Source organism: Pocillopora verrucosa, chromosome 6, assembly GCF_036669915.1.
Source record: "Pocillopora verrucosa isolate sample1 chromosome 6, ASM3666991v2, whole genome shotgun sequence".
Taxonomy (NCBI): domain Eukaryota; kingdom Metazoa; phylum Cnidaria; class Anthozoa; order Scleractinia; family Pocilloporidae; genus Pocillopora; species Pocillopora verrucosa.
The window spans coordinates 602,435-617,648 of NC_089317.1; the positions used below are offsets into that span (position 1 = coordinate 602,435).

At 37.7% G+C, this 15,214-nt stretch overlaps 2 protein-coding genes across 2 annotated transcripts; both read left to right on the forward strand.

Annotated features, from left to right (window-relative positions):
- Nucleotides 1-386: 386 nt before the first annotated feature.
- On the forward strand, nucleotides 387-6,625 carry LOC131792273 (monocarboxylate transporter 10). Its single transcript, XM_066168192.1, has 4 exons — nucleotides 387-676; nucleotides 4,093-4,646; nucleotides 5,199-5,568; nucleotides 6,113-6,625. The coding sequence occupies exons 1-4, from the start codon at nucleotides 454-456 to the stop codon at nucleotides 6,376-6,378; spliced, it is 1,413 nt and encodes a 470-aa protein (XP_066024289.1). The 5' UTR covers nucleotides 387-453; the 3' UTR covers nucleotides 6,379-6,625.
- A 2,465-nt stretch (nucleotides 6,626-9,090) lies between these two features.
- On the forward strand, nucleotides 9,091-15,210 carry LOC131792234 (UAP56-interacting factor). The gene is made up of 8 exons (XM_059109613.2): nucleotides 9,091-9,175; nucleotides 10,075-10,442; nucleotides 11,217-11,333; nucleotides 11,676-11,743; nucleotides 12,176-12,229; nucleotides 12,893-13,046; nucleotides 13,505-13,576; nucleotides 13,706-15,210. The coding sequence occupies exons 1-8, from the start codon at nucleotides 9,148-9,150 to the stop codon at nucleotides 13,778-13,780; spliced, it is 936 nt and encodes a 311-aa protein (XP_058965596.2). The 5' UTR covers nucleotides 9,091-9,147; the 3' UTR covers nucleotides 13,781-15,210.
- The last annotated feature ends 4 nt before the right edge of the window (nucleotides 15,211-15,214 follow it).

Genomic DNA, 15,214 nt, shown 5'->3' on the forward strand with positions numbered 1-15,214 from the left:
CACCTCCCATGTTGTTTTCATTGTTACAAATGTGTCACGCCTCCCTACACGTGTGAAAAACGATTTTATCGACAACAGTCACGGCCTCAGCAGCTTGGAGAGCTTTGCGCTCGACTGATAAAAAAAAATTCATATTGTTCTTATCGCTATCCACCTGCCTTCCACCATCGTCCAGTATAACTCTACATCAAACATGGCTGGTCGGATAAACTAGCACGAGCTTGTAACGTTTAACAACTTGCCCTCTTAAGACGCCGGCAACACATGCCAATACTATTTTGGCAAATAATTTGACCCCCCTAACTGTTCTCGTCCGCGGAAATTTCCTCTACATAAGCACGTGAAGGAAACAGATATCGTTTATTAGGATCGTGATTAACATGCGAGCATAACTTCATCAACATAGATTGCGTCACGCTTGAGACACAGTGAAACAAGCTGAATTTTTGAAAAATGTCGGGAAACGTTGAGCATAGAAATAACAAGACAGCAAACTTTAAAGAAGCTTTCCCTATCGTTCATCCTAAAACTGAGATTCGCAAAGATGGTGGCTGGAGTTGGATCGTCTGTATATCTGCGGCTCTTGTACAATTTGTGGTGCTGGGAATCCACAACAGCTTTGGCATTCTGTACATCGTATTCTTGAAGGAGTATGGCTGGGGTAAGGCACTCACAGGTACGGAAATTTCCTTTCGTTCATATAACGTCGTTTCTATTTGGCTCGTTCTTGTGCAAATCTGCGATTTGTCACGTAAATTACGTTCATTATAAAGCCTGTCTCGATTACAGTTAAAGGTGTCGTCTAAATAAAATACAACCATGTTTGTTATGACACAAAAAAGCGTAACAAGCTAATATGTTGATGTATTTTCACATGCGTTTGGTATTTTCCGCTCTCCTTGCGGAAATAATTGTCAACACTGTAACGAAGTCATGTAAAGCTAACAACTGTCTGTAAGTGTGTTTATTCATAATACTACATCGCCGGAACTTGTTTAAGATTAAGTCGCGCTGAGATCACTTGAACTGGCAATCGCATGTCGAGGGAATCATATCACGAGATTAGCGCTCACTCACGCTCGAAACGTCAGCTTTTTAACTCTTTACGATGGCCAATTTACGTTATCAATTTAGTTTATAATGCTAAATTATCTTGGTACACTCTCCCACCGACGCAGCACCGTGGTTTCTTTAGAAACTTACCCTATTTTTTCATGGATACCGTATTTACTCGTGTATAGGTCGACCTGTTATGACCAAAAAGTCAGCCCAAAAAAATCACCCTCGACTTATGCACGAGTCATTAACAAAGACCTGACCCAAGCAATCCAAGAAATTAGCATAACAATTACCTGAAGTCCGTTTGGAAAACCGAGTTTATAAAACTAGTTCTAAAACCAGTTCGAGTTTTGTCAATTTTCAGCGCATTCTTCGTCAACAAAAAAGTTTGAAATAAGAAATTTGAAGTAGCTGAACACAAAGTTACTGGAGCTGATCTCTATTGTGTCTTCGGACTGTAGGGCACACATTTTTGCTAGTAGCTTCCCTGTTGTTTACAGTGTTGAACTTTCGTCTTTATCGAACGATTTCAGTAGCTTAGTGACCTGACAATTATTGTTGTCTCGCGCGGTCTTGTTTGATACGCGCTATCCTCTGAAGCTCTCCGGTGTCCCTTCGGTCTACTTAATCTCCTTTCAGACTCAACATTAAGATAAAGGTTAGTTAAATGCAAGAAGGTTTGATTTTCAATGTGATATACAAAATATGGTACGATGCTTCTCCAGTAAATCGAAGTGCTCGTGTATGCTTAAATCGTGGTGATGTAAACAGTGCTAATAAACTTCAAAGCACACGGTTACACTTTGTTCTGCAGTTTTTTTAATTCCCCGTGTTTTCAATACAATCTCAGAAATAAGAGATTATCTTTTTGGAAAATTCCTATTTGTCTGAATTTTACTTTTTTGACCAGAAATGATGAAAAAATTCGATTTTTGACCTTGAAAACGGGAGATCGACTTATACGCGAGTTCGACTTACACACTAGTAAACACGGTAGTTCAGTTTTCTACAGACACTATGGGACTCTCCTGCATTCGAAATATTATGTCTCCTCAAATTAGCCACAGTGAATCAAAAATTAAAGTCCGAGTTTTACTGATGCAGCCAGAGAAACACCTTTCTTTGCTTTCTCGACCCGCGACCCGTCATGTACATTTAGATTCCCCAGAGAAGGCAGAGCCCCCATTTTCCTAAAGCATACAAAGCATTAGTAGGTGCCTGTGCGATGTTTCATCATGAAGATTCCTATGATATTGTTGTCCCGAAAAAAGAGAGATGGTTTTGGTGTTGCCTTATGATTCGTTTTTGTAGTTTACGTCTGCTACTGTGTTATTCGAGTTTGACCTCATGCCACTGATTAAGTTATAATCTACGACACTTCAGTTTCTGAAAAAAAAAAAAAGAAAAGAAAAGTGGTCTTAAAAGAACAGGCCAATATTATGTGACTTGTTAGTGCTGCAGGGATTTCGATGAACTTGGGAAGACTGGTACTTTGCTGACTTCCGTTCAGAATGATGTAGACATTAAGCTAAAACCATAAACCATAAATCTGTTGACCCCCGCCGTAACAAGCTACAACAGAGATGTTTTCAGTTCAATTTGGTATTCCCTGTGTAAACACGAAACTGGGGGAAAGTCTATGTTCGAGTGGTGTGCCTGCTTATCCTACACTGACCTATTATCACCGAGAAAATGTTAACATGGATATATTTACTTTTGGAGTGTTTTGACTACCCTTTGATATCGACCTACAAAGTTCGAAAATCAATGGCCCTGTTGCCCGGCTGTGGCTCGTTTGAAAACCTTTCGTTTTCACAAAATCGACTCAGATTTAAATTAGCGTATTTGTGTAACTGAAACTGGTTTGGGCAGACAAACAAAACATGATACAGAAAGCAAAGGTTAATAACTTTCGGATTGGAGTCTGTTAGTTCTCAACTCAACTGTTCGCTTCCCGTGAAACAAGCTGAATATTTAAAATGTCGGACAACGGTATCCTTACAAATAAGAACAAAAAAACCTGAAAGAAGCTGTCCCTATCGTTCATCGCAACATTGAGATTTGCCAAGATGGTGGGTAGGGGTGGATCGTCTGTATATCTGCGGCTCTTGTGCAATTTTTGGTGCTGGGAATCCACAATAGTTTTGGCATTCATTACATTGTGTTTTTGAGGGAGTAAGGCAGGAGTAAAGTACTCACAGGTGCGAAACATAAGATTATTTTCCTTTTCACTCGCACAACACATGTCAACTTTTCAATTTCGCCGGTAACTTTACAGCTTCCCGACTGCTGGAACGCGATCCAGCAGTGTTAAGACACAAATAGGATGTAATTTGCAACAGGTAATCGAGAAAAAAAAGAGTAGTATTGCGCATGCGTCCCATGTCTCACTCGTGCGGCCTCTCGTGCGTGGTCACGTGAAGCGTGTGCCATGCGAGGTAACAAGGAACTCACGTGTTCTTCGAGTGCCTTGAATGGAGGTCACCCAAAAGTAATATTGCTCTTAACTTAACTCAGTAAATCACACATGACAGGACGGAAAAACGCGTGGACTGTAAGTACCTCCCGTTGTCCCATACAAAGCCTTAGAAAACTTTTCTAAGGCTTTGTATGGAACAACGGGAGGTACTTACAGTGCATGCATTATCCGTCCTGTCATGCAGGAGATTATAAACAGTTCATAATCTCTTGAGCACAATTACCATTAGACTAATTAACTATACAAATACATGTAATCTCTACATCTTATTTCTTTTTATTTTTATTCTTTATTAGCTTTTATCATATATAGTCCTAAATTTTTTTTCAGCTGGGCAAACACTTATGTCATGAGCACGGGAGACCACTTCCTGTTTATGTGATGTTAAATAAATTATCCTATCCTACCTTATCTTGTATTCATGGCTTGTTCAATTTATTTTCTGTAGTCTTCGGTTAACTTTGTAACTAGCTGTTTTCCATAAGCCACGTGTCTCAAGATCTAGATGTACAGTTAATTCCCTCTAAATCTTACTGTCTTTTTTTTTCCCGCAGGTTACATAGGTTCAATGGGATTGGGTATGAACTTCTTCTTTGGGCCATTAACCAGCACACTTTGTGATCGATTTGGTTGTAAAATCGTGGCTATTGCTGGCGGAATCGTTTCAGTTATTGCTATGGTTGCGACGTCATTTGTCAGTAGCCCCGTTCCCATTTATATCACCTACAGTGTTACGTGGGGACTGGGGTCGAGCATGAGTTACGTGCCAACATTCCTCATTTTAGACAGATACTTTGAACATCGGAAATCCTTGGCACATGGGATCGTTACTGCGGGGAGCTCAGTCGGTGCTCTAGTTATTGGTCCGACAATCAACGTACTCGTAGAAAGTGTTGGGTGGCGACATACTATGAGAGTCCTAGGGGCGCTGGCTTGCGTGATGATTGTCGCAGCCTTCTCTTACAGAGCGCCTCCTGTGAAGAGCAAGATGTATAAAGGCGAGGAAAAAGTCATTGATTTAGCTGTGTGGAAAAACAAGGGTTTTGTTGTATGGGCACTGGCACTTGGTATATTCAACTTAGGATACTTTATACCTTTCGTATATTTGGTGAGTTGACTATTCTCTCCCCTTGTCTCGTTTTTTTTTTCTTTGCTTGAACGTTTAAAAATTTAGCAGGGGAGGGGTGGTGGGGGTTGTGAGGCAGTTAAAAGCTGACCTCCTTTGCTCAAAATGCGCAAGTTGAGCCCAATACCTGGGAAAATACGGCAATTACTGAACCAGGAACGTTTGGTTTTCATTTGATGGCATTACGTTGGTCCTCAAGCAGAGCTGTTAGAGAGCTGCTACTTTTCGGTCACAATGCGCTTTAAAGTAGATATAAGTGTTATTGGGTGGGTAGATGTGCGAGTGGAAGCCTCGCTAACAGGCTTAAATAAATCTTAATTGAGCGAGAGGTTGTGAACATTTTATTGGGGATAACGTGTTGTCACGGGAAACGGCAAAGGCGCAGCTCAAGGGTTTTATACGAGACGTTTGCTCTACTGTTGCATTACCCGTCTCTTTTGCCCTAAAATGTTTTTTTAAAATCATTTAAAATAGCAAATTGCAGCAAAGAAAACCTCACTGAAATGTTTAATATTATTTTTTCTCGACTCACAGCCTACACACGCGACTTATCATGAGATACCACAATCAAAGGCTTCCTTCCTCATTGGTTTCCTTTCGGTTGGCTCGTTGGCTGGTCGGCTTCTCTTCGGCCATGTCTCGGATTACCGATGTGTCAATCGAATGTACCTATACCAATCAGCATTTCTGATAATGGCTGTCACGACAACGCTGTGTCCATTGGCCACAAATTATGGCGGACTTGTCCTTTTTACAATTTTATTTGGGATTTTTGACGGGGTGGTTGTGACTTTGACTCCGGTTATCACGGGAGATATCGTCGGTAGCAACAAGCTATCATCAGCTCTCGGTTTCCTCTATTTGGTTTTCTCGATACCTCTAATGACAGGCTCACTTATAGCAGGTACGTTTCTCCTCTAAAATGTTTACATGTCTTGGTTCGATGCACAGGGCACCCAGTGTGCAAATTTCATTCTGTTAATTTGTGGGCTTTTAATTTTCAACAATAAGGACAGTTTTGAAAGTGATGCCATTACACCAAAACCTCAGTCCATTCTTCGAAGAAAAGGTTAAAGCTTCACTAGACATTTCAATGATGACCTACATGAATAGGATTAGAATTCCAACCGTCGATAAATGCTCTGTCCTTGGACGCTCCTAGAATCGTAAAACGTTTGCCCATGGAAGGCTTAGTGTGGATTGTAAAATGGCTTGTTACCCCTTTATGTGAGAAAAATTTTCATGAATGAAATTTTCAGGTAAAAATGGTTTGCTTTTTGATTAAACAAAAAGTAATGACAGTCGTCAGCGATACTTGTCAAAGGCCTGGCTGGAGTAATTCCGTGATAAATAATTTACGCTACTTTTAGCTTTTATTTTAAACTCTTTTATGTCTTTCATGGAAAATCTTGCAAGTTTATGTTTTTGATTTATTTTTATTTTTCTAGGCTTTCTTAGTGAGATCACAAGTACATACAATGAAGCCTTTTTCTTCTCGGGCGGCATGATAGCTGTGTGCGCATGCATCCTGTCACTAGTCCCAGTTTTAACTCCGATGAGACAACATGGAGTTACGGAGATTAAAATGAGGTCAAACAGCTTCCTGGAGAAGAAGGAAATACCACTATTTGTTGAAACACATGTTTTTTTAGAAGGAGATCCATCTCAAATTGCGTACTACTCGCAGTTTTTAAAGAAAGAGACAGATGTCTGAAAAAATTAGTCAAAGACAGCGTTAAGATTAAGATGTGTTCGTTTTGTCATAAAGATGTTTGCTTTTTTCGCGATGTTCAAAGTGTTGACAAAATATAGTCCACGAGGATTCTCGCCTATTTACATGTATGTTTACCTATACTCAAGTTGTAAATTTTCAAAATGTTTTCACGACAATGTTTTCTTCAAAAACAGTCAATGATTGAACGGAAAGTATTATTCACTCCCATCGACGATTAATTCATGTACGAAGAGGAAAGTAATTATAAGTAAATTCAAATTTTTTTATTTTGAAGTTGTGAGAGTTGCTCGTTTGTTTGCTGCAATGGCGTTTGTAAATCTGGTCTTCCCTCCACGAAAACTAAATTTGAATGATACACTCCAACGAGACACAAGGGGATTTAATGCGGCCTTTTCTCGTTGAATTCCTTCAGTTTCTGTTGTCTAATTTACGATAGAAACGTCCAAATTGAACGGACTTGGAAAGACTCATCGAGAGCGTATATTTGTTGTAGACCTGAAATTAAAACCTCGCTCGTCGTTTCACTACGAACAAATTGTTAGAGAAAATTCAGATATTAAATGAATGAAAGTTCCATCGATTGGTTCAACTGTAACCAAATACTTCAAGTTTTAACTTCCTTAGGTACTTTTTGTGAACGATTAAAATTAATTGCAGACGGTTTTTAGGCCGCTTGTCAACCAACGTAATGACACTAATGTTTATACAAATTCATTCTGAAACCAATATTTTTCTGTCAACTAAAGTGATTTGAGAGGGAGAAAAGAGAGGATTAATAAGTTGTTTATCGGCTTGAGGTAGTGACCGACCTCTTTGCTTAAAAATATTACCCAGCCGGAAAAACGAGATATATATATATATATATATATTGTAAAATGGTAACGAAAGTAGGGATGTACTCGGCGACTCACGAAAGCGTTACCGTTGCCCGTGAGCAGAGACAGGAAAATACTGACCGGGTAAAGAACCGATCAGATTGCAGGATTCGTTATCGTGCCCTTTGGAAAAAAAAAATCCCTTTATAACACCGCATTCTATGTGATAATGATTTATATTACCTCACCTGTTGTTTTTATTGTTACAAAGGTGTCACGCCTTCACGTGTGAAAAATGATTTTATAGAAAACCGTCATGGCCTGAGCAGCTTGGAGAGCTTTGCGCTCGACTTTAAAAAGAAATTCATATTCTTCTTATCGCCATTCACCCGCCCCCTTCCCCCACCGTCCAGTATGACTCTATATCAAACATGAACGATCGGATAAACTAGCACGAGCTTGTAACGTTTAATAACTCGCGCTCTTAAGAGGCCGGCAACACATGCCAATACTACCCTCCCTCCCTACACCCCTGCCGCAGCGAGTTAATATGTAGATGTATTTCCACAAGCGTTTGGTATTTTTCGCTCCCTTGCGGAAATAATTGTCAACACTGTGACGAAGTCATAGGAGGCTAATAACTGTTCGCTTCCCGTGAAACAAGCAGAATATTTAAAATGTCGAACGTCGGTATCCTTACAAATAAGGACAAAGCAAACTTTAAAGAAGCTATCGTTATCGTTAATCGTAACATTGAGATTTGCAAAGATGGTGGGTGGGGCTGGATCGTCTGTATATCTGCGGCCCTTGTGCGATTTTTGGTGCTGAGAATATACAGTCGTTTTGGCATTCTGTACATCGTGTTCTTGAGAGAGTATGGCTGGGGTAAAGTACTCACAGATACGAAATATAAGATTTTTTTCCTTTTCACTTTTACATGTCCACCTTTATAACAACTTTATTTATGGAGGGTAACACTCAACAGTAATTCAACTGATGAAGAAGTGGCCCTCGATCCTAAAATTACTATGATTAGAATCAAAATTTATTCGAGGATTACAAAACTGCAATACAATAAGGATTACAATAAGGACAGTTTGAAAGTGATGCCATTACTCCAAAACCTCAGACCTTTCTTCACAGAACAGGTTACATGAATGGGATTAGAATTCCAACCGTCGATAAATCCTCTGTCCTTGGACGCTATACTCAAGTTGTAAATTTTCGAAACCAAAATTATGTACCTCTCTGAATGTAGACTATTTGTTTATGATGACACAGAATCATGGACATCAAGTACAGGTCGAAAGAAGCGTTATGGAATGATAAAGTTTAGTCCGAAAGGAAAGAAAGAAACGAAGGAAAATTGATAAAATTTAGCTGAAAAAGAGATACTAATCTATTACAGCCTGAGTCACTCCTTCCCATTTCCTTTTTGCCGAGACAGAAAGGAACGCGGTTAACGAAAGCCGCGTGAGGGGATAGGGCGAGAGAGAGCATAAAAGCAAGGAGCGGAACTTCTGATTGGCTAAAAGAAAACTGATAAGATTGTTGTGCAGGCTAAATGCATCAAGTTTGTTACCTTTCGGATTTAATTGGTAATAACGTTATTTAGGACGCGTGTCACATAGGAGCTAGCCTTGACTGGCCTAACTCTCAAACCAATTTTTTCATGAAAATCAGTTCTAAAGCATCCCATGGCGAAATTGGAAGGTGTGGGTTTTGATTCCTCGTCCGATATCAATCTTTTTTTTTTCCATGTTCGAACTCTTTCCGTTCTCGTTGACCGGAAGTCCATTCCAAAATTCTAATAATTGAACTTCTAGTCCTAGGCCCTCACTGTTAACTGTAATATCGCGAGGTTCCTAAGCTAACGTCTTGTTGTAGTTAACAGGCGTCTACAAAATTTTTCATCAACAGGAATCCTTTCAAAATGTCTACCAACATAGATAGATCTCTTGGTGAGTAAATCAGGATGTTTTACTGGCATAATCTGAATATTTAAGCTATTTTCTCTTGGAACTTGTACAAATTACCCACGAGATGTTCCATTCTCGCTGTGATGGATTTAGATAGCTTTGTTTTGCGATGGTGAACAGCCTACCTCGTAGCTTGCATTCATGCACTGTTTATTGATTAAGAAAAAGGTTTAGGAAAGCATTTGAATTGCTGAAGCATAGATCGAAACCTTTTTTGCCCAGTTGATTTGATCCGTCGCTTTTTCAGAACGTGTGGTATCAATCATCGAAAAGATTAAGTTAGTAACGGTGACAAAAATTTTGCGATTGATCCTAGATCTTTTTCTTGCTAACCTGATCGATTTTAATAGTATGTTCTGTGAAGATAATGCAGGTTTTTTTTTTGCGCGGATTTGAAAGAATGGGTTAAGTCTCGAAGGGTAAATTGAAGCTTTATCTTTGTAGCGTTTGATTGTATTAACAGTTGCAATCTGTTCAAAGGTTGAATGGGATAATTTATTAATTATTGTGTTTACATTATATTTACGGTTTTTACTATCAAAGAAATACTAGAGACTTTTTTTAACCCTTGAACTCCAATGAATGACCAAGACAGACCTTCTCCTAACAATATCTTTACAATATCAAGCAGAAAATTTATGAGAATAACAAAAAAAGGAATTATAGGATTATCACTTGATCCAAATTCTCCAAACTAAAATCCTAAGAATTGTATACTAGAAAGTAGGGAGAATCACTGATGAGATCTTGGGAAATTGAAAGGGTTAAAATGTAGCCTCTTTTTATATGAGAATATTAATTATCTAAATAAATAATTTCAGTGAAAAAGGGGAGACCCAGATATTGCTTTGAATTGAATTTCTTGGCTCTATTTTTCAAAGATGACATTATCAAAGACCAGAAAAAGCTAAAGAAGAAAGCTTTGAAGAAGAAGACACAGCAGACTCAGAAAAAAGGAACACAGCAACAGCTTAAGACTAAACAGGGTAACAAGGGAACCTCCATTAAACAAAATCAGAGAAGAAGAATAGCTGGAAAAAATGCTGGTCAGTCTGCACAACAGAGACAGGGAGCCCAGGGTCGAAACAGGCCAGCAACCAGGAAGCAAAAGGGTCAGGTGACTCAGCAAAGACAAGGCAGTGGTAATCAAACCTTCAAGAGAAACCAAAATTTACAAAACAAAGGAAGAACTCGGGGAGCTAAAGTGGCTGCAAATAGACTTAAAAACAAGCAGAGTATGGCACAGAAGGTATATCTTTCTTTCTTCTTTTGCTCATCAGTTGATTTGCTGTGCATTAAAGAGAACCTTGCAGTTTCTTAGACAGTCTGTTTGCTAACAAGCTGACATGAAAACATTTGTTAACTTAGCCTCCTCATTTCACCATTCAACAGCACAATTTTAATATCTAATAAATAACTCTAATCAATATTGTAATCAAAGAATTGTTATTGATTTGATTTAACACAATTAACACCCAGGATCTGATTGTGAACTCTTTCCTTTAGCTGCTACACATCTCCTAGTAAATTAGTGATCAGAATTTGGTGTTGGATCAAGATAACAACTTCTACTTGAGAAGTTTAAAAATTCTCATTACCTGTTTGCCGGATAATGTACAGATATAGAGAGAACTTGCATATTAATCAATTCTGGGAGTTAAAAGGTTAATCTAATTCAATGATGTTGGGTGAATAAAAACTTGTTATGCTCGGCACTCTTCGCAATAGCCTAGTTTCCATGCTGAGGAAAGTAGACAGGGTATAAAATCTAAATTTTATCTTTTTGTTAATGGGTGTGTGTTTGAATAGTGTCATTTGAGTCTTAAATGAAGAATTTGTAAGTGCTGGTTGATGATCTGGACATAAAAGGCAGCTGTGATGATGTTATGCTAACTACTGATTTAGAAAGAAAATAAGTTTCATATAGAGCTTTTGTACCTAATGTTTATGCCATGTTTGCAAATTCTGATGTTGATCTGTGAAGGTCTGCGATTTAAAAGATTGTTTCTTATCTGCACTGCAGAGTAAAAAGATTATTTCCAAAGCCAAGCAGATTCAACAGAATAGAAGGCTCAGTAACAGACAAACTCAGCAAAAAGATGCCAGACAAAATATCATCAACAATAGAAGAGGAATGCAGGTAATTTTTAATATGCATGTGTATTATTCTAGTTTTACTTTGAAATTAACCCTTTAACTCATGACATCAGTATGCATATTCTCCATACTGTTCTCTATACATTTCCTAAGGTGCTGACAAGGAGAATTTGTTTGACAATCAAGAGTTTCTTTAGTTGTAGATCATTTCCTTTATTCTCATTATGGTGTTAGGTGATTCAGGGGTGACGTTGTAAGGAGAAATTAGATGCTGGTCAATCTAAGAGTTAAAGAGCTGATATCGTTATTTTCCCATGAACATTGAAGTTTAGATACTCTTTGCAAGCCTGTAAATAATTTTTGTCTGTTTACTGTTTATTTTAAGATAAACCGACAAAACAAGGCACAGAATGTGAAAAGTCTTGGAGCAACTAGACAGCAACAGCGAAACAGGTATGCATCCTCAATCTTTAGCTGTGAGTTTTCTATGGCAGTAATATTTTGTCAGTTAAATCCATAGGTAGTCATGAACGTAGCTTGAGGAAGGCAGTTGTCTGTGGAATCATAGATATCTTCTATATTCTTTTTAAGTGTATCTCAGAGGTTTCAATTAAAGCTGATTACTGATGGTCCATCATTACCTGTACCACCTGTGTGTAATTTTTTTTCCAGTAATTAATATTGAATTTAACTTGAAGTGTATCTTTTAATTTAGTTTTGCTGAACAGTTTTTCATTATTATACAGTACAAAAAAATGTTGTTGTATTGTTTTACCTTTGGTGTAAATTATGGTTTTCCTTGGGTTGTCATATTGTTTGTCTACATTGTTATTATAGGCATACTGTATTTTTATGAAATATTAAAACTTTTGTGATGCTTTTCAGGCGTGGTATGCAAGGTCCTCAACTAACTGTGTCCATTAATAATCCAAGAGCAACGTGAGTACCATGAGTTGACTTTGTTGCAAAGATGTGACTCCTCTTTATTGTTTACTGACCTCTACAATAACATGAAAATTCTGATTTAAACAGCCAAAGTTGCAATTTTGTGTCATTCTGTTGCCAGATATTATTTTGAGGGTCATCTACAATGTAAAAGCAGAGACAAAAAATTGGGTAGCACTCCTGCAATCACAATTTAAGAAATACCAGCTTTGAACCATATCAAACAGCATGGTCATTTTACTTGACAGGTCCGTAATGGGGGATCAATATCAGTATTTGGGCAACTGCCCACCCACCCCTCCCCTAACCCAAAGGAGGGGTAGGTGGGCAGTTGATCTGTAATACAATTTAGAGCAGTGTCAAATACATTTTTGATGTTATTCTCAACTCCCACATTTTCGTGTTATTGAAAAGTGCAGTAACTTGATTGGTTGAGAGGATGATGTGGGTTTTCTGGACCAATCACTGAACAAAATGACATAAACCCAATGCAATCCCAGATTGAAATCAATGCTTATTTGAAAATTGCTCTATGTTTACGTTTCTAGTTCATTGGCCATTTAAACACATGGTATTCTTAGAAAAGACATTGTTTGTTTATCATGTACCAAAAATCACTGTTGGGAAAAAGTCAGATACATAATTTTTAATGTGTAGGTTGACAAGAACTCCTCAGTGGAAACAGCCTGTGAGTCAACAGAATAATCCAAGGAACAGGAGAAGATGGAGAGGAAAGTTTGGAGCAAACAATCCAAGAGGCGTGGGTCCAACTGAGGATCTGAGAATTTCAGTGCCAAATAATTTAAATCAGGTGAGAGGAAATTCTTTTTCATGAATATTTATTGGTTTACATTTGGATTGTACATTCTAACACAAAATCAGCCACAAGTGTAATGATATGAACCATGGAAGGTAAAAATAACTCTTAGCAAACACATGTGCAGCTTTATTGGCAAAATTGCCTATGCTTGGCAGTGATGTAGTACACTGTTATGATGAAGGGACCAGCATCTAAATTCTCCTCACAATATCACCCCTGCAGCACTCATTAAGGTCATGAGAATAAAGGATATGATCACCAACTAATGAAGCTCTTGATTGTTAATCAAAATCTCCTTGTCAGCACCGTAGGTAATTATAGGGAACAGTATCAAGAATATGCATACTGATGATAGTGTGTGAAGGGTTAACATGTAAGTAACTACAGTGCATTAAGACTGAAGAGATGATTCCTAATGCTGTATATTGCTATTTTTTGTTTTCTGCTAGCCTCCCCCACTTAAGCCACTTGTGTACACAAACTATTACAATCCACCGACAAATACTGCCATGACTGGGAAGGTATGTTGTGAAAAACCTTACTAATATTTACTATTTCAGAGTTGATTTTTTATAGTTACTCCTCTTTTTATAATTTTTTTGTCATTAGAGGAGGTAATTCCATTCCTTTTTTTTCTCATTTCAATTTAGACATTCTCCACTCTGGATGAAAGATTCTCCAGCATGTCTCAACACAAACCTGTCAGGACTATCTTTGTGGAGTAGAAAACACTTTTAATTTATTTTTATTATTTCCACTGTTTCTTTGTTGTTTTTACTGTTTTTATTAGTTTAACACTGTTGTTTATACAATATACTTGTAACTGGCTTATGATTTACCTGGACATGAAAGTCACACAAATGTGTAAAATTGTTTTTTTTTATTATTCAAGACAAGTGATATAAGGAGTTTGTTCATGAGTATTTTTATACAAGGAGTGCTTTTTTTTTTTAACACTGAAAAAAAAAGCAGTAAGAAACAGCAGCAAGAAGTGGCTAATGTCTGCCATCTGTCAAGTCTTAAGCTTGATGCTCTTTCCTTCAGATCAAAAAATTTGACCTCACTTCACCTTGCGAGCTCACACTTCTTACTTGGAGATTGTCAATCCCAATGGGAAAAAAAAAATCTTACACACAACTCAAGCCTTGACATACGTTTTAAAATATTCAGGAAGTGCAAAAAGAGCTCAACCAGATCAAGAATGGAAAGATGATGTAAAAGGTTAATGCTGTCCTGTTTCCATATTTTCCAAGTACAGTTGAACCTGTTTTTAGTGGTCATCTTGTGTTAACCCTTAAACTACCAAGATCTGATTATTAATTCTCCCTCTAGCTGCTACACATTTCCTTGCAAATAAGTCACAAGAATCTGGTGTTAGATCAATAATTCTAACTTCTATCTGATAAGTTGGAGTATTCTCATTACATGTTGGCTGAATAATATGTGGATGTTATAGGGAGAAGTTACATGTTAATCACAGATGGGAGTTAAGGCTTAAGTGGTCATGGTCACCCTTTACTAAGTCCCAAGGCCTCTAAAAATGTATTTTTCTCCACCTGTATTGAACATTCACTAGATGCAGGACCTCTCAAATTAAACTAAGAATCATCTTTCCAGTAAAATTTAATCCATGAATGTTTATCCCCCAAAATGAACATCAGTGGTATTTTTGAGCAAGTTTTAAAAAATTAGGTGGTCAGTTATGGCAAAGCATGGTGTTTTTTATCTTTTTTTATAATACTCCTATTCTGTGGAACCTGTCTTAAGTGGACAACTCCATTCACTTGCTTTTCCATATCAAAAAATGTAAAGCAGTAGAGAGTATGCTGTGTCAGAACACCTCAGGTTGTCTTCTAGAATTCTTTTCTCATCCATGATCAGGTCCTACACAGAAATTCTCATTCCTTTGCCTTGTAGAAAGTTGACAGGTGTATACGCCTCTGCTGATATTGAGCAGAAAGGCTTGATGTTTTATATTATTAATATATACTCGATTTACTGTATGAAACAATATCAACTTATTTGCTCCATTTGGAGCTTAGAGTACCTAGTATGAGAAATGTTAATGAGAGATTAAAAGTGAGGATGCAGTGTTCTCTTTTATTGATCAATGTGAAGATCAGCTGTTAAATAAACATTCTGTTCCTCTTCTGGATATT